This window comes from Pongo pygmaeus, chromosome 12, assembly GCF_028885625.2.
Source record: "Pongo pygmaeus isolate AG05252 chromosome 12, NHGRI_mPonPyg2-v2.0_pri, whole genome shotgun sequence".
NCBI classification, from domain to species: domain Eukaryota; kingdom Metazoa; phylum Chordata; class Mammalia; order Primates; family Hominidae; genus Pongo; species Pongo pygmaeus.
In genome coordinates this window covers 72276958-72304663 of record NC_072385.2, presented here as the reverse complement: position 1 = coordinate 72304663, position 27706 = coordinate 72276958, and the positions used below count along the sequence as shown (strand labels likewise).

The window sequence follows — 27706 nt, the reverse complement described above, 5'->3', positions numbered from 1 at the left end:
GGGAATATTCTTTTTTTGTACTATCTAAAATTACTTTTTCTTAACAATGACTTTCGCTTTACAACGTTATCAGAAAAACCAATTAATATATTTATATTTGGGGATAAAAGTTTTATACTAGTTTATATGTAAGAGAAGACTTCAATCAACAAGGCTGTAAATCTATCAAATCATTTCCAGTGAGTGTCATGGAAAAGGCAAAAAACCTGAAAGAAATAGCACAAGAAGGAGTTTTGTGCATTAGGGGAAGCAGCAAAGATTTCAAACAGATAAGACTGTAATCTTAAGTTGATCTCAAGAATCCTTTAGTCTATGCCTATGAGGACAATCTTCTATCCTTTTGGTTGCTATTTCCTAACACATTCAGTAACTTTAAGATAACAGCTCTCCAGACCATAACAAATTCCTACAATGACCAGGACAAATGCACCAATGGTAAGATAAGATGAACTATTTAATCAAGAGACAATCAAAATGAGACATTTGTTGGTACAGAGTCATGAAGTGTTTCCAATATTCAGAGATAGATTTCATGTCACACAGGTCTTTAAAATATGAAACGAGTACCAAATAATGACTACTTACTAATTCCACTGTATTAGGATATGATTCACAGTTTAGGACAGTAATTCAAAATATACAATTCTATAGAAAGCACACTAATAAAATATAGGTTACTTTTTTTTTTTTTTTTGAGACAAGGTCTCCTTCTGTCACCTAGGCTACAGTGCAGTGGTGTGTGATCATGGCTCACTGAAGCCTCGATCTCCTGAGCTCAAGCAATCCTCCCACCTCAGCCTCCTGAGTAGCTGAGACTACAGGTGTGCACCACCACACCCAGCAAATTTTTATATTTTCTGTAGGGATGAGGTTTCACCATGTTGCCTTGGCTGGTCTCAAACTCCTGGTTTCAAGCAATCCACCTACCTCAGCCATTCAAAGTGCTACGACTATAGGCATGAGCCACCGTGCCCAGCCTTAGGTTACCTTTCTATATTCAGTCAGTCACAGGAATTAACATCTGATTTTGCATTCTAAAAACAAGCCCGTTTTATATTTCCAGAATTCAATTTATTCAAAATTTGCTTTTCTTGCCAGTAATTAAGTTCTAGCAATTTTTATGTCTGTATGTTTAAAAAAATTAACATATCCACATACAATGTGACATAGTTTGGCCATGTCGCCACCCAAATCTCATCTTGAATTATATTGCGTATAATTCCCATTGTTGTGGGAGGGACCTGGTGGGAGATGACTGAATCATGGCGGCGGTTTCCCCCATACTGTTCCTGTGATAAGTGAGTAAGTCTTTTGAGATCTGATGGTTTTATAAGGAGAAACCGCTTTTGCTTGGTTCTCATTCTTTTTCTGCCTGCCGCCATCCACATAAGATGCAACTTGCTCTGACTTGCCTTCCGGCATGATTGTGAGGCCTCCCCAGCCATGTGGAACTCTTGAGTCGAATTAAACCCTTTTCTTTTGTAAACTGCCCAGTCTCGGGTATGTCTTTATCAGCAGTGTAAAAACGGACTAATACACAATGTAACAACAAAAAATTTCAATCACATTTCATAGAAACATTTGATTATCTTAACACTTACCTGTCCTTCCCTTGAAAATTTAAAGGGTGGTTTGTGTTTAATAACACTTGTTGCAAGCCTTAGGAGTCCTGTAAGCCCATCATCTTCTACATTACCATCCTGATGATCAAGGATCTCCCTACTACAAAAAAAAAAAAAATACACACAAGCAAGACAGTTCACATAATTATGTCTTTTATCTTTCCTCAACAATATAAATGTCAATTTCACGTCAAATTTTACCTTCGAATACAGTCAGCCAAATGTCTTGCCAAGGCATCTAAGTCGAGGAGCGTTGTCTTAATACAAAAAGAAAACAAAAATTCAAATATAAATTTTTTATGTTTTACCAAACATAAAATTATTAAAATCATTTCCTTATAGGTAACAATAATTTAGTTCTCCCAAATTCAGTAAGTTATAAACATAATACACCTAACTCTTTACTTATACATTATGTCAATTAATCAAATTAGTCTTAAACATCACTGATCATTCTACAAAAAAGAATCAATGGAATGTTGATAATAAATTAAGTCAATGACGATTTAATGGGTACAGCACACCAACACGGCTCATGTATACATATGTAACAAACCTTCACGTTGTGCACATGTACCCTAAAACTTAAAGTATAATTAAAAAAACAAATAAAGTCATAGTAATCTATTGAGAAGACACTAAAGTTTGTTTTTTTTTTTAATGACTTTATTGAGATGTAATTCACACAGTTCACCAAGGTTTGTTTTTAACAGTACCTTTAAATTAGACTTTTAACAATAAACTAAATTCTACAGTTCGTTCTAAAAAAAACTTGACTTCTCATTATAACTAAGCAACAACATTAAAACAGACTTCACAAAATCTAACTTGAGTCCCCTCAAAGAAACCCAAATCTGTAAAAAGGAAAATTACTTTACAAGCAAGCAAGGTCAGATTCCTATTTTAGCTCAAATCGGCAAGCCCAGGTTTTTTTTTTTTTTTAAAGCACAATGTTTATTTGGCATCAATATTTTAATTAACAATAAGTATATTAAAACTTGCTCAATACTAATTTTTGTAATTATTTCTCAAATGAAAAGTAGATTTTAAGAATTCAGATGTTAACTAAAAAGCAAAAAGTATAAACACCACAGAACTTTTAAATGTAAAGTGAACATACTGAACTTTGATTTAAATACATTTAAAAGTTTAAGAAAAACGTGTCCTAAATATTTCAAAGGATCTTCTTTATGTGTTTCTCATTTTCTTCTGAATTGACAACTTAGACACATTTTAGTTGACTAAATTTATGTACACTGGAAAAAACGGAAGTCTTTATGTGGCAAGATTTGCTTTGAAATTTACTTTTTTTTTTTTGAGACAGAGTTTCACTCTGTCACCAGGCTAGAGTGCAGTAGCATGATCTCAGCTCACTGACTGCAACCTCCGCCTCCCGGGTTCAAGCGATTCTGCCTCAGCCCTCCTGAGCAGCTGGAACTACAGGCGCCTGTGACCATGCCCAGCTAATTTTTGCATTTTTAGTAGAGATGGGGTTTCACCATGTTGGCCAGGATGGTCTCCATCTTTTGACCTTGTGATCCGCCCGCCTTGGCCTCCCAAAGTGCTGGGATTACAGGCGTGAGCCACTGCACCTCGCCTGAAATTTACTTGTTCTAAACATTACTTTGTTTGAATGGAAATGTCATTTTAGTCCAGTATAAGAAAATTAGATATGCAAAAACTGACAGTGTTTCTTTAAAGTAACTTCTATTTGAACTGCAATTTTATTTTACATATTTGGGACTCCAAACTACACGCTATTATAGAAAGCTGTATTTTTAAATTTAAAATCTACATTTCTCTTTCCAAATAAGATATTACATCCACATATCTTATTGAGAAGAGACAGGAAATTATGGATAGATACCAGATGAAGACATTTCAAGTAAAGTCAGAGTAACAACACAAAAGGAATTAGAATAAGGTGGAAAAGCAAAAATATAGTAGAAAAAGGACATCACCACCAAGTTATAGATTAATAAAGTATACTTAATAACCAATAAAGTCATGAACATGTCATAATTCATATTAACAAGAATAGAATACATAGAATAGTATATAATTTTCTGCACATACCTGACTAGCGTCCTTTATATGTATGTTGTCAACTAATTTGCATAACAACCAAAAATACTCTTTACATCCTGGTTTTAATATTGGTTCTTCCTCATAATCATCTATCTATTAAAAAAATTTTATACTTTGTGAAAACATTTTAAAAATAAATAAAATTATAATACATTTAAGAAACTAGAGGCTTTATGAAATAAATTCCTATATTCACTAAACAGTATTCAAAATCTTTTTAAAAATGGAGAGTACACGCTTAGTTTCTGTAAAATCAGAATAACCAGGCATAAAAATGACAAACATAAGAACTTTTAGGAAAATATTAGTCTCAAATTACTGACATTAAAAAAGATACGAATAAGGAGGAAAATAATGTAAATCCAACAACACACTGAATTTCTGGGATTAGTAAAAAGTGGGCTCTAAATTTATTATGTAGTAGAAGCCTTTTAAAGACTAGTATATGCACTAGGGTAGGAATAAAATTTAAAATTCTGAATATCATAAAGATAAAAAAAAAAAAAACTGTGACTTACTAGAGAAGAAAGCTCCATTTATGATTTTTTAATCAGTCAACTTATTAACACAAGGCCCAGAACCGAGTGAGAATAAATGCTATTTCTAAAATAGAGTATCCATGAGAGACCACAGAGCTGAAATCAGTCTCTTCCTAGTAGTAACATGGACACAATGTGTCACAATGCTGTCACCTTAAGTAGTATATAACTACTATCCTCTTGGTAAAAAATCACATACAGTAGTCAAATTATCAAGATTTTAAGGATATATTACAATGGTAAACTTGAGGCAAAGGAAATTTCAAAAATAGAAACTGCTTCTAAACACAGTAAAATCTTACCCTAATAGGTTTGAGTGCTTGAGCATCAGGAAGAAATTTCAGTAATGTTGAGGCAGCCAATAGCAGAAAAGAACGATTGATTGAGTCTCCTCCATCCAGCCCTGACAGGGATAACTTATAGAGACCATTGCATGATTCATGACGAACTGCAGTCTAGATGAAGAAGAAAGTTCCACAAACAGTGTGAGTTAGTATTACAAAGTTAATATGTTAGCAGAAATAATTTTAGGTGATTTTAAATACAATGTTCTGCCGGGCGAGCCTGTAATCCCAGCACTTTGGGAGGCCCAGGCAGGAGGATAACCTGCGGCCAGGTGTCTGAGACCAGCCTGGCCAACATGGCAAAACCCCGTCACCATAAAAAAGACAAAAATTAACCGGGTGTGGTGGCTTGTGCCTGTAGTCTCAGCTACTCCGGAGACAGGCACAAGAATTGCTTGAACCAAGGAGGCAGAGTCTGCAGTGAGCTGATATGCCACTGCTCTCCAGACTGGGTGGCAGACCAAGATTATGCCCCATAAAAATAATAAATGCAATGTTCTAATCCCATACATACATACATGTAAATTACACATGATCAAATAAGGTATCTCAAGGTATACCATAATATATAAATACAGTATTTTAGAAATCCTAAAGCATGGCCATAAAAACAGAAACAAAACAAAATAAGAACAACAGGTAAATACAAAGAATAATTGAGTACGGACATTTAGAATCATTTAAGTTATTTACAAGACAGTAAGAGGATAAAATATTTTCAGAACTAGTAGCAACACAGAAGCAACTTCAATTGGAATATTCTATAGATTGTAAGGAAACTGTCCAAATGTCAAAATGGTTACCTGAGACAGGACAAGAACACAAATGGCATTATATCCAGAACTAATTTTTTTTTTTTTTTTTTTTTTAAGACAGAGTCTTGCTCTGTCTTCCAGGCTGGAGTGCAGTGGCGTGATTTTGGCTCATTGCAACCTCTGCCTCCTGGGTTCAAGCGATTCTCCTACCTCAGCCTCCCGAGTAACTGGGATTACAGGTGCCTGCCACCACACCCAGCTAATTTTTTGTATTTCTAGTAGCGACAGGGTTTCACCATGCTGGCCAGGCTGGTCTTGCACTCCTGACCTCATGTGATCCACCCACCTCGGCCTCCCAAAGTGCTGGGATTACAGGCGTGAGCCACAGGGCCCAGCCAGAGCTAATATTATTAGACAATGTAGATTTAAAAAATAAGTGACTTTGGAGCTAAATATATTATTGTGTGTTTCTATTATTTCACATAGGAACATGAGGTGAGTAATGCTAAGATATGGCTAATAAAAATTATATTGGCCTCAGTGTCAACATGGGAAGCAAAACATATTTCTTTTATTTATTTGTAGTCTCTCTAGCCTCTATTTCTACTTAAATAGAAAATGCAGGCTCGGTGCAGTGGCTCATGACTATAATCCCAAGCAGTTTGGGAGGCCGAGGCAGGAGCATTACATGACACCAGGAGTTCAAGACCAACCTGGACAACACAGCGAGACCTCGTCTCTACAAAAAAGTTAAAAAACTAGCCGGGCATGGTGATGTGCACCTATGGTCCCAGCTACTCGGGAGGCTGAAGCCAGAGGATCACTTGTTCCTAGGAGGCTGAGGCTGCAGGGAGCCATGATTGCACCACTACACTCTAGCCTGGGTGATACAGGGAACAGGGAGATTCTGTCTCAAAGAAAGAAAAAAAAAAAGGCCACAGAACTTTTCTAAAACATAAATTACCAAAATAAATTCTCAAGCCCTTCCTACTACCCGGAAAAACTTTTTTTTATTAATCCAAAGCAAAATAATCATTCTATAAACATTTCAGAAAAATATAAATGCTACATAATATATAATAGTCAAAAGTTCTTAAACATTGTACATAGTTCAAAACACTCTAGACCTTAAAGGATTAAGCAGACAATGTGATATATTTATGGACTCATGCATAATTGTTTCCATTAGCTCTTTTATTATTGATGCTAATAACATGAAAACATATAAAAAGTAACAGTACTAACCTTCAATCTTTATCTTACCTCAGGAATAAGGAGAGTCAATTTCTTTAGCCAATCTTGTAAATGATCACTATCAGCAAGGCTAGATTTCACTAAAGAACAGCAATGAGCCCAACTCACCAAGAGCCACATTGAATAATGTGAAACTAAAGAAAAATTAGAAAACAGTTCACTATAAAGGTTTGTGCTAAAATGAAAACACAATGTTCATTATTAAAGGTAAAATATATCAATATATTATTCAAGTTTTTATTTATTAAAAGTTAACTTCGTGGAACCCTTACCTTCATGTCTAGACCTGTGATCAGACTGAGCTTTTAAAACTCTGTAAAGTAAAAACACCACCACCACCAATTAAATTCAGCAATGAATTAAAAATAATTCAATTTATTAACATATATCCTTTAAGGTTATCACTTCCCCCCCAAAAGTGAGAGAGAGAGAGAGAGAGAGAGAGAGAGAGAGAGAGAGAGAGAGAGAGAGAGAGAGAGTGTGTGTGTGTGTGTGTGTGGTTTTTTTTTTTTTTTAAAGACAGGAGACAGGGTCTCACTCTGTTGCCCAGGCTGGAGTGCAGTGGCGTGATCATGGCTCACTGCAGCTTTGACCTTCCAGGTTCAAGCAACCCTCCCACCTCAGCCTCCCAATAGCTGGGACTACAGGCATGTGCCACTACAGCCAGCTAATTTTTGCAAAAGATTAAGAGAGCTCCATTATTTATTTGTTTTATATTCTTTATCATTTAATTAAAGACTCACTGAAGAAGAGTCAAACTCACTGAAGAAGAGAGTAGAATAATGGTTACCAGAGGCTGGAGGGTGGGGTAGGCTAGGGTGGGGTGGGGCAGAGGGTATAAGTCTAAGGGTATGAAGTTCCAGATAGAGCAGGAAGTTTTGAGATCTATTACACAGCAGGGTGTCTAGTCAATAAAAATATATTGTATGTTTCAAAATAAAAAAACAAACCAAATAAAAGAATCACTGCTAAAATCTTATTACAGCAAATATGAAATGACTTCAGATTTAATAAACAAAATTTGAATGAATAAAACATTGACTGAAATAAGTAAACCCTCAAGAAGTGCTCATGATTTAGTTACTAAAGAGATGTGTGTGACAAACACATAGGTTATAATGATTTAGAGTCTAAACTTAAGACTCCTTTAAAAAATATATAATCTGAATCTAATCATGAAGGCTAATCATGAAAACCCAAACTGAAAAGTACTCTATAAAATAACTGGCTTGTATTACTTGAAAATGTATCATGAGAGAAAGGCTGAGAAAGTTATCTCTGATAAAAAGAAACAGAAAAACTGACAACTAAATGCAATACATTTAGTGGATCCTGAAGCCAAGAAAAATACTGTTATAAAGGATACCAATAGAATTATTTTAATATGAACTACATGTTAGATAACATATCAATGTTAAATTCTATAAATTTAAAAATTTTACTCTAGCTATTAAGAAAATCTCCTTGGTCTTAGGAGATACATAACAAAGTACTGGTAAACAGTCATGATATCTGCAATTCAGTCTTACAAGATTCAGGAAAATATGTAAACACACAGAAAACAGGTGACTCATAAATACAAGACACACTTTAGCAAGAGGTTAATAATATGTAAATTTGGATGAAAGGTATGAGAGAGTTCATCATAATATCCCCCAAATTTTTCTATTAAGTTTAAAATTTTTCAAAATAAAGTTTTAAAACATTATATTCCTGCTATACATACACACATAAAATATATTTTAAAATGCATACCTAGGAGCCAGATTATCATACGTATAAGCAACAGACATAAGTCGCTGAATCAAACTGGTTCCTTGGACAAGAACAAGAAATACCTTTAAAACAAAAACATTTTAAAAGATATTTAAATACAGCAAAAGGAAAACCCTCAAAAAGAACTCATGATTTAGTTACTAAAGAGATGTGTATTACAAAATTTTAACCCAAAATTCCAAATTATTTTGATATTTATCTATAACACAATAAAGAATGTCCTAAGAATTCTTTGAAAATACTGTAAAAATGCCAAGAATTGGAAAACCAGAATTTTATAATCACACTTAAGAGCAGCAACTGTAGGCTGGGTATGGTGGCTCACTGTAATTGCTGTAATCCCAGCAATTAGGGAGGCTCAGGTGGGTGGATTGCTTGAGCCCAGAAATCCGACACTAGCCTGGCCAATGTGGTAAAACTCCGTTTCCACTAAAAATACAAAAATTAGCTGGGTGTGTGGTGCATGTCTATAGTTGCATCTACTTTGGAGTCTGAGAAGGGAGGAACACCTGAGTCTGGGAGGCAGTGGCTGCAGTGAGCTGAGATTGTGCCACTGCACTCCAGCCTGAACAACAAAATGAGAATCTGTCTCAAAAAAAAAAAAAAAAAAAAAGAAAGAAAGAAAAGAAATTACTAAGAATTTAGAAATAGGAGCAAAAATAGTCTTTATGTTCGATTCATAGATTCTCTGCATACCACTGAATTGGGGGAAAGAAATATATACATGTCAGTGGTTTCTTGGGAAGGGGTTGGTGAATAATTAAACATGTTTTTACTTTTGAAGAAAATATATTTAAAAAAACCCCAAGTAGTAATAGATTCCTCAACCATCTTGCAATAAAAATAAAAAAGCAATATAATATACCACAGGTAGAGAGCATGAATTCTAGGTTCAACATTCAGCTTCAGGCTACATGATTCTAATATATATGGAATTCCTCAGTTCTAGTTCTTCCTCATATAAGGGGAGAAAATAATTCACTAACTTAATGAATTATTAAATTTACTCTGCAGGTTGGAAGACTCTGTGCACATACTTCATAAGGCACTGTTTCTGCACTGGGGCAGGCAGCCACAGAAAACATGGTGACACAAGTATATACAATGTGCAAATAAGCAAAAGAAGGAAGGGAGCAGCAACTAAACCAGTCCCTGGCAGAAGTGAGAAAGCTTCCAGAAAAATTGATGTTTAGGCTAAATTTTGCAAATAACTTTTTAAAATGCTATTAAAAAGATCACACGGAAAAATGATGGTAAACTCTTAAATAAGTTAGTGTTCTTCTTATTACCTACAGTATATCAACATTAGATGACTCTGTCTTCGGTATTAACGCAACAAAAATTTTTATTTCCATAGATCTGAGATATACATACTAAGCTGTAATTATTTTGGGAAATAAACTCATGCAAAAACTATATAATATACACCTTTTCTAAAATAAAAAAAAATAACATTGGCCAGGCGTGGTGGCTCACACCTATAATCCCAGCACTTTGGGAGGCCGAGGCACTTGAGGTCAGGAGTTTGAGATCAGCCTGTCCAAGATGGCAAAACCCCGTCTCTACTAAAAATACAAAAATCAGCCAGATATGGTGGTGTGTGCCTGTAATCCCAGCTACCTGGAGGCTGAGGTAGGAAAATCGCTTGAACACGGGAGGCAGAGGTTGCAGTGAGGCGAGATGGTGCCAGTGCACTTCAGCTTGGGCAACAGAGCTAGGCTCCGTCTCAAAAAAAAAAAAACCCCAAACCACTGGCATGTGCCTAGAAAAAAATCTCTGAAAAGATAACACGAAAAGATATTAAGAGTAGTCACCTATGACTAGGGAAAAAGTTCGTTTGTATATTATGAATTTTCAATAAGCTTGTAGTTGCGTATTATTTTTAAACACAAACCAATAACCTATAAACCTCCATAAATGTGCATATGTATTTTACACACTTATGTATATTTATATTATTAAAATCTCAAAAGGAAATCGCCAATAAAGGTCAATAAATGTTGAAATTATTTAGTGAGTTGATGGAAAGAATCACAATTAGAGCATTATTATAACCTGGAAAGTTTATTCTGAAAAAAAACATGACCAAAACATTATAGTAACGTAAGGTTACTAAAGTGGTAGTTCACAACACAGTACATTGTAGAATACATTCAGATTATATTGTTCTCTGCATATATTTCATTTTATTAGATGTAAATGATTTGGAATACTGACAGAGATCACTTTTCCCATTTAACCCCCAAAATTCCTAAAAGGAAATCTGCTTCAGGTTTCCATTTATACCAGTACTTTCTAACCTTATGTCCATCACAATCTATCAATAACAATTCACTACTTTGATGTTTCTTCGGTAGACATGAGGTGAGGTTCTCAAAAGGTTACAAAATGAGATCTCCCTAAAATCTCACCTTGATCACTCCCTACTTCCCGGCTCACTGATGGAGATGTTGGAAAGGCAAATATTTGATTACAGAACCCACAATCAAAAAGATTCTATTTTTATTGCTGGATGTCCTGGTTAATACAGTTGACCCTGTATTACAGGGTCTGAACTGCACAGATCCACTTATATCTGGGTTTTCTCCCAACTGTGGCACTCCTAAGGCAGCAAGACCAACCACTCACCTTCCTCCTCCCTCTTCTACTTCCTGATCAATGTGAAGACCATGAGGATGAAGACCTTTATGATGACCTATTTCCACTTGAAGAATAGTAAATATATTTTCTCTTACGATTTTCTTAACACTTTCTTTTCTCTAGCTTACTTTAAGAATACAGTATATAATAGTATTAACATACAAAATATGCATTCATTAACTGTTACTGGTAAGGCTTCTGGTTAATAGCAGGCTATCAGTAGTTAAGTTCTAGGGGAGTCAAAAGTTATACACAGATTTTTGACTGTATGGAGGGTCAGCATCCTTAACTCCTCTATTTTTCAAGGGCCAACTATATTTTCCTTCATCTCCAAATCCACCCTTTTATACACTTGTTCTATTATGCTAGGGCTAATATATCAAAAACCAAATTCCTCCTTTGCCAGTTGGCTTCCTATTAGGTTCTGCCAGTCTAGGATACTTGAGAGACTCCTCCTTTCTTTTTTGTGTCAGCATTTATCTAAAAGTATTTACCTAGAAGAGACAGTTTGTTTCAGCCTTCAGCTTTTTTAGGCACTCCTAGCACCAGCTTTATCAGGTCCCCTCTGAGAATCTTATAGCAGATGAGCATAAGAGTGTAAAACTGCTTTCTCAGAGGCCTAAACCCCAGTTTAACAGGATCCCTCCTGCAAGCTTCTAAGTTCCTGATAACCCAACCACTTCCCTCATGTTCCACAATATCTAGGGGTGGTAAACGGCTCCTTATCTGGGTTACCTCACAACTCCCTTTTGCTTTCAAAGCCTTGTAACACATACGTGTAAAACCCATTCCCTATTTTAAATTTCCTATGTTGAAATACCAACTATGGCTTCTGTTTTCATAAATGCATCCTCAAAGTATATAAATTACTGAGTTCAAATAATAAATTCAGTCTCACAGATATTAAAATGGCACGATTCATTTCTGCATTCTGGATGATGAAATGAAAATCAATACTGCTTCATAAATCACTACTGCTTTAAAACAATGCCATCAGTTCAGCTGTCAGGTTAAGTCACAGTAATCTAGAATACATTTCTTAAGCATTAGCATATTTCTTCAGTTTATAAGAATAAATGGAATTCATCATTAAACATTAATTTCTGCACTTTACCTCTGTTAATCGTGGTATATGAAGACCCTTAGCATGATCACCAGCAGCCTTCCTTGATTTGCCAGGCCAGGTTCTTTTCCTATGGCTTTCTGCTATACCAGACCAGGCAAAGACATCATGATAAGCTAAATCCAAATCAGATGGATCTACTGCAAACTGGCATATTAACTTCAGCAAGCAAGCAAGACAGTCTAGCTGCCACTGTAAATGAGAAGAAATGGTCAATTCCCTATTTTCATTAATTTAGAATGGCCACAATACAATTTTGAAATTAAAAGACCAGAAAATAAAAATAATTATAGCTAGTACTTAATCATGTAGTATAAAAATTTTGCTGCTCAAATATTATGGTCAGTATCAATTCAATCTTATAAAAATGAAGAAAAAGTATCTAGAAATAAAGAGGGTATACAAGATGTATTTAATGAAATGGAAATGACACTTTCATTTCTTTAATGAAGGCAATATAAAAATACATGTAATAGACAGCTATGAGACTTTTGAAAAAACATACTGCTCATAATTTATAATTTTTTAAAAAATTAAAATGACAAGGATATTACTTATCAATAAAATTAACTGAGAAACAAAGTATTATATGCTGTTTCTCCAAACAAGTGGCACAAACTCTTAATATTTAGGGACCAAAGCAATTGCTAGTAATTCTAGAAAATAATTCAACTGAAACTCTTGCACTTTCCATAACCACATTAAAAATAAACATTTATTTTATTTAAAAAATTGTTTTAAACATTGTTTAGTACATATAAAAAATAAAATTTACAGCTGACTGGAAGCTCAATTTTAATAACAGTTCACTTTCTTTAATTAGAATGTCACTTATGTACAAGATGAGAGTTTCACAGCTTTTTCTTCAAAAGTTCTTAACCTCCTGCTCTCCTGATTCCACTGCCAAATATATTCCTACACAAATATACCAGAAAGAAATGGTACTTTCTTCCTGCAATAATAGCAATACTATAGTACTGAACTGAAAGAAAGATAGCAAGATAATTCAGAGAGAAAAAAAGTCTTTTCAACAAATTGGTGCTATAAAAACCAAATAGCCGTATGAAGAAGGAAAAAAATTCAATATTGCATACACAAAACTCAAAACGTATTGTTACAGATCTAAATGTAAAAGGAAAGACTATAAAACTTACAGAAAGCAGAGGAGAAAAGTCTTTGTGACCTTGGAACAAATATTTGTAGACTGGATACAAATTTCCTTAAAATTAAAACCTCTCCCCTAAAAGATACTGTCAGTATAATGCAAAAGTAAGCCACAGCATGTGTGGGGGGCTTGTCCCCATACACACATCAGAGAAAGACTTCTCCATAATGTTTAAGGGAAAAAACCATCTCACAACTATATACTACTAAGACATTTCACAAAAGAAGATAAACACACAATCAACAAACACACAACATAATGCTAAACATCATTAGGAATGAGGGAAGGACAAGTGAAGCCACTGTGAGATAACACTACTATACCCACTAGAATAGCTCAAATTTTAAAACCCTGGCCATATCAACTTCTGGCAAGGATGTGGAGTAAATGAAATTCTCGTATGTTGCATAGTACAACTGTTTTGGAAAACAGTTTGGCATCTTCTTATAAGGTTAATCTTACACTCACCATATTATTTAGCAATTTCATTACTTGGTATTAATCCAAGAGATTAAAACACACATATACCAAATGACCTGTATGTGAATGTTTACAGAAGCTTTATTTTAATAACCCAAAACTATAAACCACTCAAATGTCAATAGGTGAGTAGATAAATGAATTGTGGTATACCTATACAACAAACATATTACTCAGCAATGAAAACGAACCAACTACTGATAAGACATTTAACAACCTCAAAAATCATTCTGAATAAAAGAAGCCTGATACAAAATGGTACATATTGCACTGATCCAATTACATGAAATTTTCTAAAATGAAAATCTCATCTATAGTAAACAGAAAGTGGAGGAAGAAAAATTAATAGCAAAACTGCAGGACGGAACTTCTTAAGTAATGGAAATATTCTTTGTTTGGATGTTAGAGCGTTACATAAACATTTTTCAAAACTCAACCTTTAAAATTAGTGCATTATTTATTACATGAAAACTATACTGCAACCTCACATCATATGCAAAAATTAACTTAAAATGCACCAAAGACCTAAAAACGTAAGACCTAAAACCAGAAACCTCTTAACAGAAAACATAGTCATCAATCTCTGTGTAAGGGGCTGAGGCAACGGTTTTGTAGATACAACACCAAAAGGACAAGCACAAAGGAAAACAGAGACACTAGACTTCATCAAATTTACAAATTTTTGTAAATCACAGGGTGCTCTCAAGAAAGGGAAAAGGCAACCCATAGAATGGGAGAAAATATTTGTAAATCACATGCACTGTAAGGAATCAGTATCTGAAATACATAAGGAATTCTAACAAATCAACAAAAAGACAACCCAATTAAAAGTGGGCAATGTATGTGAACTGACATTACTCCAAAGATAAACAAGTGGCCAATAAGCACATGGAAAGATGTTCAACCTCATTAGTCACCAAGGAAATGCAAATCAAAACCACAACTAGGTACCACTTTACACACTAGGATAGCTAAAATAAAAGAGACACTAACAAGTCTTGGAAAGGATGTGGAGAAACTGGAACCCTCACACATCGCTGGTAGAAATGTAAAATGTTGCAGCTTTGGTAAACTGTTTGGAAATTCCTCAAAAAGTTAGAAGTTACCACAGGACCCAGAAACTGCACTCTATACCCAAGGCACAACTGTTTATAACAACATTATTGATAACAGCCCCAAACTGGAAACAATGCAGATGTTCACCAACTGATCAATCTTCTACTCCCTGGATTCAGCTGTGACTGAACAAACATTTCACCAAAGATGTATGAATGAATGTGTGTGTGTATATATATGTGTACACACACACATACATGCATACATGCTTATGAATGGTCAACAGACACATGAAAAGCTGCTCAAGATCCTTAGCATTGGGAAAATGTAAATGTTAGAAATCACAATAAAATACCACTTAAGTATTGGCAAGGTATACCACTCCTAAGCATATGCCAAAAAGAAGTGAAAATGCATTATCTACGCATAAACTCATAAACAAATGCTCACAATAGTCACAGTGTAGAAATAACCCAAATGCTTCTCAAATGGTGAATGGATTAAACATGTAATATAATTATAAAAAAATGAATTATTGATACTTGCTATTTCCAAGGATGAATCTTGAAAATAGGCTAAGTGAAAGAAACCAGTCACAATGGACCATATATTGTATGGTTCCATTTATAGGAAATGTCCAGAATGGGCAAATCCACAGAAACAGAAAGCAGACTATAATGGTGGTTGCCTATGGCTAAAGCATTTGGGGGGAGGTTTCTTTTGAGGGGATACAACTGTTCTGGAATTACATGCTGGTCATAGTCCCAAAACTTTGTGAATATAGTAAAAACAGTACATTTTGGAGGAGTACATTGATTGCATGTTAACTATATTTCAAAAAAAATTTTAAAGGTATACTTCAACTAAACTCATTTGAAAAGGAAAAAAAAAAAAGAAACAAGAACAATCCGGAACTTAGAAATATTTCATAATATTAAGAGAGATGCATTATAAACAGGAAATACCAGTTGACCTGAAAGCAATTTCTATCTTAGACATGCTTTGCATCTTGGGCATTATAAAGCTACAATAAGCCACATACTGGCAATAAAATGTTACTAGTAATACTTCAGGAAAGTATTCATAATTTCAAGAAAAACAAACAGAGAAAACCTTTAGTATGGGGGTGTCCAATCTTTTGGCTTCCCTGGGCCACACTGGAAGAACAACAACTGTCTTAGCCCACATATAAAATACACTAACACTGACGACAGCTGATGAGCTAAAAAATGTAGACATAAGATTACTTGATGTCAAATCATTACACCTGACTCCTAAGTTCGAAGGCAATTCAAAAAAAGCAAAACAAAACAAAACAAAAAACCACAGGAACTAAGAAAATACTTGAATTCAATGTTTGATAATGCTGAACTGCTTTGATGGAAGAAAATGGAATGTCCTTTACAATGAGCTTGAAACTGGCCTGTGCAGTTTTGTATATCATTATTAAGATTTAAATATTCAACAAGCAATTTTATTTTCATATAGTACTTCTTCAAATCATGGTGGTAAAGTTAACATTTTTAAAAATTTCCATTTTTTTATGCAAGTTCACAGAAAAAAAAATTCCATTTTGTTGAGGACCAATACTTTTGTAAAGTATTATAAAAATACAGCAATAATGTCTAATTGCTATAAAAATTTCTAGAGGCTTACTTTCAATTTCTGTATCCATCTCAACGTAAGCCAGTCAACATGGTCTGGAAACACATTTTTTATTATTACTACTATAAAGGAAGAAATGATCAAAACAAAATAAAACAAAAGTTTTTTAAAAAACCTAAGATGTAAACCAAATTTTTAAAAAGCAACCAAACTTTACATAAATATTAATATATAATTTATCAACCTAAAGGAAACATGTTTAAGAACTGGCCAGAGTTTAGAGTAATTAATTTTATCAGAAGAATTTTTTAATACCAATAACATGAAAAACTTATTTCTAATTAGTTTATCAAACTCTGTATTTTTAAATTCATTTCTGCTATATTCCATACTTTATTGTAAGGAACTATATGGCAAAAGCTATACTTGCTGATGAAATGGAAGTGTTTCAAATGGGATAACTACTGTAACTAGTTGAAACCGTAAATTTGCACTTACCACAGTCCATGATTCCTGCGATTTAGGCTCTAGAATTCCAGAATTAAAAATTTCTAGTAACTGTTGAAGCCCTCCAGCAGCAACAAACTGTAGGCAATTGTGAAAGTAATAGTAAGAGAAAAGCAGATATATAATGCAATAATGCTTGTTGATTCAGTAACTGGATATGTAAAATATTACGTATCTTTTATTTACACAATTACTCATTTAAATTACCAAACTAATTTCTAGACAAAATAATAAGATAAAGCCTACTTTCAAGAATTTAAGGGTGGGTGCAATGGTTCATGCCTATAATCCTAGAACTTTGGGAGGCCAAAGCCAGAGGATGGCTTGAGGTTAGGACTTTGAGACCAGCCTAGACAACATAGGAAGACCTCATCTCTACAAAAAATAAAAAAATTGGCCGGGTATGGTGGCTTGTGCCTATAGTTTCAGCTACTAGGGAGGCTGAGGCAGGAGGATCACTCGAACCCAGGAGGTCAAGGCTGCAGTGAGCCATGATCATGCCACTGCAATCCAGCCTGGGTGACAAGGTGAGACCCTGTCCTAAACAGAACAAAATAAAACAAACAAGAATTTAAAAAAATATACACTTGAGGCCGGGCGCGGTGGCTCACACCTGTAATCCCAGCACTTGGGGAGGCCGAGGTGGGCTGATCACGAGGTCAGGAGATCGAGACCATCCTGGCTAACATGGTGAAACCCCGTCTCTACTAAAAATACAAAAAAATTAGCTGGGTGTGGTGGTGGGCGCCTGTAGTACCATCTACTCGGGAGGCTGAGGCAGGAGAATGGCGTGAACCTGGGAGGCGGAGCTTGCAGCAAGCAGAGATCACGCCACTGCAATCCAGCCTGGGTGACAGAGCGAGACTCCATCTCAAAAAAAAAAAAAAAAAAAAATTTATACACACACACACACACACACACTTGAAAAGGCCTATAAACATCTTTCTATTCCATTAGCCATTTAGTCCTAGACACTGGTATATCCTCACAGTATCTTTTTTTGCTGCCCAGGCTGGAGTGCTGTGGTGCCATCTCAGCTCACTGCAACCTCCACCTCCTGGGTTCCAGTGATTCTCCTGCCTCAGCCACCTGGGTAGCTGGGAATATGGGCGGCGTGCTACCACACCCAGCTCATTTTTGCATTTTTTGTAGAGAAACGGGTTTTACCATGTTGGCCAGGCTGGTCTCAAACTCCTGACCTCAAGTGATCCATCCGTCTCAGCCTCCCAAAGGGCTGGATCACAGGCGTGAGCCACCATGCCAGGCCTCTCACAGTATTTCAATAGAGGGAAAATCAGAGCTAAAAACAGGAGCACCAAGGCATTAAATAATCTCAGTTTACATTATTGCAACTTAAAGTAATACATGATTTTTAAACTATGCTTTATTTTAATAGTATATTAGTTTAAAATCAATGAAAAATTATGGTACCCACTTTTGAAAAACTGGAGATAAATTATTTTTATCAATACATTGAAAAACACGTATGATCAAACCTTGCAACTCCAGGAATTTTTACTATTTTCCACTTGATCCTCACTTGAATCATCTGAATCTGGATAAAGATCACTGTAACTTCCCTACGAGAAAAGGCAAAAAAAGTAAGGCAGAATGGCGGAAGAAAGAATTATTCTAGAATGGAAAAGACAATACATTATAGAATTTTGCTCCAGAAAGAATGCAAACATTTAATGATAATAATGGAAATGCAATTACCGTAGACTCCCTCCTTATTCTTCTATTAGGTTTTCCCAGTGCTTCAATAATTTCCAGAGCATACAATAGCTTGTGGGCGCTCTTAATTTTGAGAAGTTCTTTCCAATTAAATCCATCATTACTCTTAAATTAGAAAAACATGTTTCTCAAGCCAACTTACTCAGGGAACACAAAAAAGAAAAACTTTAAACAAATTGACACTACATAAAAACTCAAAATATTATATATACTTTGAAACAAAACATATGAAGACTAGTTATATAATTGGTACAAATGGTATGCTTAAAGCATCAATTATTCATTAAATTTTTGAAAATAAAACCAATAAAATTAATATACAAACAGCAGCATGCGAAAATAATTAACTGCTAATCTTCCCAATTAAAAGAAGAAACAACATTGTAACCTAGTTGAGTGGGTAAACTTCTAAAGATGGTGATGAATTAAATGTCTGTACTTAATAGTTACAACTATATATTTAAAAGTCATACAAATACATGAACTCAGGAACACTGCTGTTTTCTACTGTCAATTCATGAAATAATGTAATTCACACTTAATGTGCATCTTTGAAATGCTATTACTAGCGCTAGTGTAAGTCATCATTTGGCATTTTGAAGAGCCCATCTTCTTAACTTCCAAGTCTTGTGAGATACTGGAGCTCCCAAAATCACATGATAATGTTCCAAATCCTAGAATTAGTATAACATTAGGACATTTATTTTTTCATTCATCCTATAGGAGTTCTTTCGGAGATCTCCTCAAATAAACTACTTATTATACAAATTTTAAAAACAATCTTTAAGCCAGGAGCAGTGGCTCATGCCTATAATCCCAGCATTTTGGGAGGCTGAGGTGGGCAGATCTTTTGAAGTCAGGAGTTATAGTTCAACTTGGCCAAAACGGTGAAACCCTGTCTCTACTAAAAATACAAAAATGAGCCAGGCATGGTGCACACGCCTATGGTCTCAGCTACTGGGGAAGGTCGGGGGAGGAAGGATCACTTGAGCCCTCGTGGTTGTGGTTGCAGTGAGCTGAGACCACACCACTGTACTCAAGCCTGGGTAACAGAGTAAGACCTTATCTCAAAAATAAATAAATAAATAAATAAAAACAGTCTTTAAAGACTTTACAAAGATACCCAACACACATATGAGATGGTGTCCATGTGGAAAAAAAATTACCACACAGATACTAAATTTATTTGCCTCATTTTCTCCAATTCCGTCAGTTAATTTGTATAAGCATACAAAACAAACACTGATGCACATCATTTCACCTCTGTGTATTTTCTCTAAACATTACTTTTTGTTACTAAGAACAAAAAATATTAAAAGCATACTGTAATATGAAAAAACACTAATATAAAATGTCAATAATTTTAGAAAACATCTTCATCTTACATTTAGCCTCTGATATATTATTCACCCATTATTCACCCTCACTAAATAAACAAATGAACATTAAAATGCAGTGGTACTTTTTACCTATTATATGGGTAAAAACTATATTCAGATTTACTGAGGGTACATCAACAGGCAATCTTCTACACTGTCAACAGGAATGTAAACTGGTAACAGCCTCTAGGAGAGTAAAGAGATTTTGTGGGCTCACCTGCTCATCTGAGATATTCTGGAATGCCATCAACATATTAGGACATGTAGGAAGAAGCATCAGTAGCTCCCAGACCCGCCTAGACAGATTTTCTGCATGAAGATGAAGTTCTTCACATCGTAAGCTCTACACAAATAAGAACAACTGCTTTATCAAAACAGATCAGAAAAGTTTTAAGTTCAAATTTTTGCCTAAAATAATTATCAAATTTGCTAATAGTTTTTAGCCTCACTTTTTGAAAAGTGAGAAATGAAACATTTGTTATATGATACGTAATATTTGAGAAAATTAATAGCCAAGCAGTGTTTTTTCAACTTCTTACTGAACATTTTTCTAGAAAAGCTTTCCTCTAAGACTGATCATGTTCCTCAGGAAACTTTTGAAATAAAAGTGAAAACATCTGTTTGAAGGCCATTCGAACAAATTTCAATATGACTATCATCTATTTCCATTTTGCAGGTCACTATTCTAAGCATAATAAAGACTTGGTGAATTAAATCCTTGAACTGCCATTTAGGAAAAGAGCCTGTTTCTCTTATTTTGCTAATCTAAACCTCATTTTCCAGTCTCAGATGAGCAGACATTAAGAAGAAAGCAAACAATTTTAAAGACCTATTTTCTTCCATTATCATTTGTTAAATCTGAGTTCCAAAACTTGCTAAGGCAAGAGTAAGCTAAACAACGTTTCAAAAACCATTTAGGAAATAGGCAATTAAAAAAAAATTAAAGTACCACCCTGAGAGGTAAAAAGAGTAAAAACTAAATTGACAGTTTTGGTATTTTCCACGGAGTATAAATTTATTACTACTGCTACTATCATAGTGATTCTTTGGTATAACATGGTCTAGGGATATTCTATAAGCCCATAAAAAGAAACTTAGTTCTTTTGGTATAATGGCAGAAAGATGGTGCACTTTGGTGGCAAGGAAATCTTTATTTTTGGAGTTTCGCTCTTGTTGCCCAGGCTGGAGTGCAATGGCACGATTTCAGCTCACTGCAACCTCCGCCTCCCGGGTTCAAGCAATTCTCCAATGTCAAGGAAATCTTAGAAAGTTTCAAGGTAAATTTGTTCTTTCACAGGCTTGATGAACAAAGAGAAGCAACCCTCGAGTAACACTTGTGCTATAATTGAGGAAATGGCACTCAGTTCTTCAATAAAACAACTCATCATTCCTTTGTAAATAATCATTAAAACGAGAGAAATATTGAACTCTATGCAAAAAAGGATTAGAAGGAAAAATATCTTCAAAGTGTGCATAAGTATGTTCTGCTATGACTGAAAGTCTCATGAGACATACACAGTAAAGATACTTTTACTTTTTTGTGTAACTCTCATCAGGGCCAAACCTATCTTATTCAGCAAAGAATCCCTGTTATCAACCTGCCAAAAATAACATTCAATAAAATATCTGCAGCTGGGTGCAGTGACTCCCACCTGTAATCCCAGCACTTTGGGAGGCAGAGGCGGGCGGATCACAAGGTCAGGAGATCAAGACCATCCTGGCTAACAGAGTGAAACCCCGTCTCTACAAAAATACAAAAAAAAAACTAGTTGGGTGTGGTGGCGTGCGCCTGTAGTCCCAGCTACTCAGGAGGCTGAGGCAGGAGAATCACTTGAACCTGGGAGGCGGAGGTTGCAGTGAGCAGATAACACGCTACTGCACTCCAGCCTGGAGGACAGAGTGAGACTCTGTCTCAAAAAAAAAAAAGAAAAAAAAAGAAATCTGCTGAAACAATGAAATGCTTTCCCTTTGGTTTAAGTCTCACTACTCAGACTAACATAACAGCCTATTAACCTAACAGCCCAGGATCTCTTATCACTGGTCCTGGTTTTCTCTACTACATCCTCCACACAAACATCTAAATTTTGTTTCTAAAAGCCCAGAAAAGAGCTTATTTTGCTGCTTAAAACCCGCCATAATGATGGATTAAAAAAAAAAAATCATTTAGGTCCTTTTGCGATACAGGTTACAGTCTACCTTTCTGTCCTAGTATTTAAATTACACTATGCTTGTATTCCCAGTTCCTCAAACATGTCATTTGCTTTCTTAATGAAGAAAATCTATAATGTTTTTCTGTTCACTCTTAACAGTAGTTGGACCCAATTTGAACAACTCCTCTTTTGAAAAAACCTTCTCCAAATTTTTGTCCCCCTCCTCACATTATTCCCCTAATACATGGAACAGAACACCAGGACTAGGTGAGAAAACGGAGGTTTCATGGGCACCTATTAATGATTATTCTGCTTGAAAAAACAATGGAGATTTCTTGGGAATTTAAGAATGTACCATCACGTGAGAAACTGAGGTATAAGAAACAGAAGGCTCAATGGCAGCCCACTGCATCCATTATCAAACACATCATGGAAACAGGAAGCAGTCACTTAATCTTGGGGAAGAAAGAAAAGCATACTAGCCTAACACAGAGAAAACCATCAAAATACCACCATTTTACCTACCTCTCAGTCTCAAAATTGTGATTCACTGCATAAGCTACATGAATACATGAAAAGGTCTTAGAATAAGCCCATTTAAAGGCATTGTTTTAAAAGTTAGTGGATTGGATACGGCTCCTTTAGGTGATATCATACATACTCTTGCCTCTGAATGCCATCTTCAGGCTGGGCACAGCAGCTTATGCCTATGATCCCAGCACTTTGGGAGGCTGAGGTGGGAGGATCGCTTGAAGCCAGGAGTTTGAAACCAACCTGGGCAACATAGAGAGACCATGTCTACAAAAAAATTAAAAAATTAGCCAGGCACACTGGCATGCGCCTGGAGTTCCACCTATTCAGGAGGCTGAGGCAGCAGGATCACTTGAACGTGAGAGATCAAGGCTACACTGAGCTACGATCATACCACTGCACTACAGCCTGGGCGACACACTGAGACCGTGTCTCACAAAAATAAAAATAATAATAAATGGCATCTTTATAGTGATAACCCACAAACCATTTTTCTAGACTATACCTTTTTTCTCTGAGCTCCATTCTTATATATCCAAGTGATTACCTGACATCTCTATTTGATGTTCCTCAGGCATCCATCTATCCTCCAGCTCAAATGGAACCCACCCAGGTGCACTGGCCAGAAACCCAACGCCATTTTTGTCTTCCTTCTCCTCTTCATTCCCTACTCCTAAAACCCAAACCACCACCAAGTGATGTTGTTTTGACCTGTTGTCGATTTATTTCCACTGCTGCCATCCTATTCCAGGGCAACTCGTTCCTGGACTCGTACATCAAATGCTTTACTGACTTTGTTACTTTTGCCAAAGAAACTTATTAGGTACAAAACACAAACCAGAACATCTGTTTATTCTCTGTTTAAAATCTTTTAATGATGTCCACTTTCAGTAAAATGGAAATGACTCAAAACGACGCAAAAGGTTTACATTATTTCGCTCTGCCTAGCTTTCCAATTTCATTCCTCCCATTCTACTCTCCCATCCTCTTCCACATTCTCTTCTCTAGCTCTAACAATTCCTAAACTTGCCTAACGCTTTATATCAAGCATTTCTCCAGAAACCCTTCGTCCAGATTACTCTATCTAAACCATTTCTCATCTTTCTAACTAGCTTTTCATCCTTCTAGCTCAGATTATATATAGTCTCCCTCAGAGAGCCCTTTCTAGACCAAAGTATTAAAAACAGTAATTTTTTTTTTTTTTTTTAGACGGAGTCTCGCTCAGTCACCCAGGCTGGAGTGCAGTGGTGCAATCTCGGCTCACTGCAACCTCTGCCTGCTGGATTCAAGCGATTCTCCTGCCTCAGCCTCCTGAGTAGCTGCGATTACAGGCACACGGCACCATACCCAGCTGATTTTTGTATTTTTAGTAGAGACGGGGTTTCACCATGTTGGTCAGGCTGGTCTTGAACTCCTGACCTCATGATCTGCCCATCTCAGCCTCCCAAAGTGCTGGGATCACAGGCGTGAGCCACCGCCCCCACCCAATTTTACTTCTCTTAAAAGATTACTGAGGGCCAGGCACGGTGGCTCATGCCTGTAATCCCAGCACTTTGGGAGGCCGACGCGGGTGGATCATGAGGACAGGAGTTCAAGACCAGCCTGACCAACATAGTGAAACCCCATCTCTATTATAAATGTAAAAATTAGCTGGGCGTGGTGGCATACACCTGTAATCCCAGCTACTTGGGAGGCTGAGGCAGGAGAATGGCATGAACCCGGGAGCTGGAGCTTGCAGTGAGCTGAGATTGTGCCACTGCACTCCAGCCTGGTCAACAGAGTGAGATGCCGTCTCAAACAAAACAAAACAAAACAAAACAAAAAAAAGGAGAGAAAATTATTACATACTTTATAACGTTTTATAAACTATAGTTTTATTAAAGTTACTATATCCTCTCAACAGAGACACAAAACAAGATTTGTGAAAATGAAACATAGTCACCTCACTATCATCCACTGCCACTTTTCCTGAGGGTGGTTTAAATGATGCAAGCATCTCTAATAAATCAAAAAGAGTAGTTAAATGAGGTTCTTGTAAAAGCAAAAGCATTGGAATGTTGTCCTTCTGAGGGGGTGGGAGGCAAGATGCTGGCAGCTGAACACCTTCCCCTTTCCGTTCTCTCCTTGGTGCACCCAAAGACACAAATACCATCTATAAAAAACAGGAAAAAAAATTTATGCATATCAAGCTTTTAGTTTAATAAAACAGTAAATTTCATGTATAGAATCACTTAAAATTTTAATATAACAAAGCAATAAGAGCTGTTTTTAAACTACATCTGCGACTATTCAACTGATGATTATAAACAGATCATTAAAACTCAAACCACGTTTTATATATGTACCTGCATATCCTTAAAACCGAGCTCATGAAGTGCTTTTTCATCATAATCTGTTGTTAACTCATGTCCAGATGAAATCATCCTGACAGGTCCCATGAGGCCTCCTTAAAAACAGCAAAACATGGAAATGAATTTATTTTTTAAGAATTAACTTATGTACTGATAAGAATATGTAGTTGTAGCAATTAAACACACTACATGTTAAGTTTAAATGTAATTCCAACCCTCCAGATCTAAGGTAAAGACAGAAAACTCAATAGATTGAGGATAGTTATTTCTAGAATACATTAAGTCCTTTTTGCTGCCTACACCTTCAACTTCATTTCCCACCATCTTCCCCACCTCACACTATGTTCAGCCAACTGGCCTCCTTGCCCTTTCTTGAAAATAACAAGTATATTACCAACTCAAGGACTAAGATTCCTCTCCAGGAATTCAAGATACTTATTTTCTCACCTCTTTCAAGTCTCTCATCCAATGGGGGCTTTTTCCTTACCGCCCAATCTAAAAGCTTCATTTCACCATTAACCCTTTACTCTGCTTTATCTTTCTTTAAAGCACTTGTTAATGCCTCATATTTGTTATCTGGGAAGGGAAGGGAGGGTGAGGAGAAAAAAGAGAGGGAAGGGAAGGGAAGGAAAAAGAAAGAAAGAAAGAAAGAAAAAAAAAAGGAAAGGGAAAAGGAAAGGAAGAATGACAAATTCCCAGTTCCACAAGGGCAGAGGTGTTTTATTCACACATGCATGCCAGGCACTAAAATGGAGAAGACATTCAAATTAAGTATTGTACAATGTACAACTTTCTGGGGAAAAAAAATGATTAGAGCAGGAAAATTAAGCAAAATTAAACGTCTGATGAATAATTTAAACTTTAAAAATATTGCTAAATTTCATTCAATATAGAAAAACTCCACTGAACAGACACTAAACAATTACTTTCAAGTAAAATGAGTGGGGTAAGGCTATTGCTTTTCATAATGACACATAACATTTTAAAATTACCTTTCCCTTCACATAAATAAAAAAGGTCTGTGGAAAAGTATTTCAGACACAGAAGGAATATGTTTTTCTTCCAAGACGAGTCATATTGGCAATTTGCCTTAAGCACAATTTTTTAATAACTAAATTGCTAATCATTGTGTAGCTAAATCTATGATTCTTTCCCTTTCTCATTATTTCTAGCCCTCAACCTTCGCCCTCAAAATGGTTTGACAAACATTCAATCCTATTTTCTTCTAAATTTTCCTACCATTTGTTAATACAGATACAACATTTTAAACATATCCTAAATATTAGAAAAAGAAGGGGTTTTTCTTTCCCCAAACTAAACAATACATATGACTAATTTTCAGTATCCATTCTGTATCATTTAACTAACAATTCCCACACCAAAATCATATTATGGTTTAATGTTTATATAGCTAGTACAGAAGTTCAACTTTCTATTATCCTTTTGAATCTTTCTCCCAGAACTTTTTTGTTCTTTTTCTTTTTTTGTAAAGTGCCAATTTACTGACCTTCCAGAACTTGTAATATTGCTTAGTTTATTCATACAGATAACTTCACAGTAATTTCATCAAATTTTAAACAAAAATTACATTGGAATTATTGATAGAACATTTTAAAAAATAAATTTACCTAATATCTTTATAATATTCTATACAGAGACATGCTATTTCAATTTACTCAGCTGTTCACTTATCTCCAAAAGTTTTATTCTCACATTTTACAAAGACATCATATTATTGTAATTTTTTTTTTTTTTTTTTGAGATGGAGTGTCACTCTGTCACCCAGGCTGGAGTGCAGTGGCTCAATATCAGCTCACTGCATCCTACGCCTCCTGGGTTCAAGCAATTCTCCAGTCTCGGCCTCCTGAATAGCTGGGACTACAGACGTGCACCATCACACTTAACTAATTTTTGTATTTTTAGTAGAGACAGGTTTCTCCATGTTGGCCAGGCTGGTCTTGAACTCTTGACCTCCGGTGATCCACCTGCCTTGGCCCCACAAAGTGCTAGGATTACAGGCATGAGCCACCACGGCCCAGCCAGAATATCATAACATCTTAAAATTGCTATTGTGTACTTGATTTCTTTAGTGTCCTATTCATCATGTTGCTCACAAATTATAACTGAGTAATCTAATAGCTATACCATTTTATAGTGTATTTTACTTTATTCAAATCATTTTGTATTATACAAAACTAGAAGTAAATGCTTATAAAGCAGCGTATTCATTAAGAAAAGCTTTGGCTACTGGATGGACAGAAATTCTGTATTAAACTTTTTTTTTTGAGACGGAGTCTCCAGAGTCTCGCTCTGTCGCCCAGGCTGGAGTGCAGTGGCGCAATCTCAGCTCACTGCAAGCTCCGCCACCTGGGTTCACGCCATTCTCCTGCCTCAGCCTCCCGAGTAGCTGGGACTACAGGCGCCTGCCACCACGCCTGGCTAATTTTTTGTATTTTTAGTAGAGATGGGGTTTCACCATGTTAGCCAGGATGGTCTTATCTCCTGACCTCATGATCTGCCCACTTCGGCCTCCCAAAGTGCTCGGATTACAGGCGTCAGCCATTAATACTTTGGTAGTTTTTTTGTTTTGTTTTGTTTTGAGGAGTC

At 35.8% G+C, this 27706-nt stretch overlaps 1 protein-coding gene across 8 annotated transcripts in view; it reads right to left on the bottom strand.

Moving 5' to 3' along the window:
- The window catches only part of USP34 (ubiquitin specific peptidase 34), a 280827-nt gene that overhangs the window by 88681 nt on the left and 164440 nt on the right, over positions 1–27706 (bottom strand). For all 8 annotated transcript variants that reach the window (XM_054475044.2, XM_063648690.1, XM_063648687.1 and 5 more), the window contains 14 exons: positions 25094–25194; positions 24691–24900; positions 20285–20410; positions 18671–18793; positions 18451–18534; positions 16946–17032; positions 12133–12333; positions 8358–8440; positions 6875–6915; positions 6612–6736; positions 4552–4704; positions 3699–3803; positions 1824–1879; positions 1602–1722 (listed from right to left, as the gene is read on the bottom strand). In XM_054475044.2, coding sequence (XP_054331019.1) covers positions 1602–1722; positions 1824–1879; positions 3699–3803; positions 4552–4704; positions 6612–6736; positions 6875–6915; positions 8358–8440; positions 12133–12333; positions 16946–17032; positions 18451–18534; positions 18671–18793; positions 20285–20410; positions 24691–24900; positions 25094–25194 — 1616 coding nt within the window. The remainder of the gene's footprint in view (positions 1–1601; positions 1723–1823; positions 1880–3698; positions 3804–4551; positions 4705–6611; positions 6737–6874; positions 6916–8357; positions 8441–12132; positions 12334–16945; positions 17033–18450; positions 18535–18670; positions 18794–20284; positions 20411–24690; positions 24901–25093; positions 25195–27706) is intronic.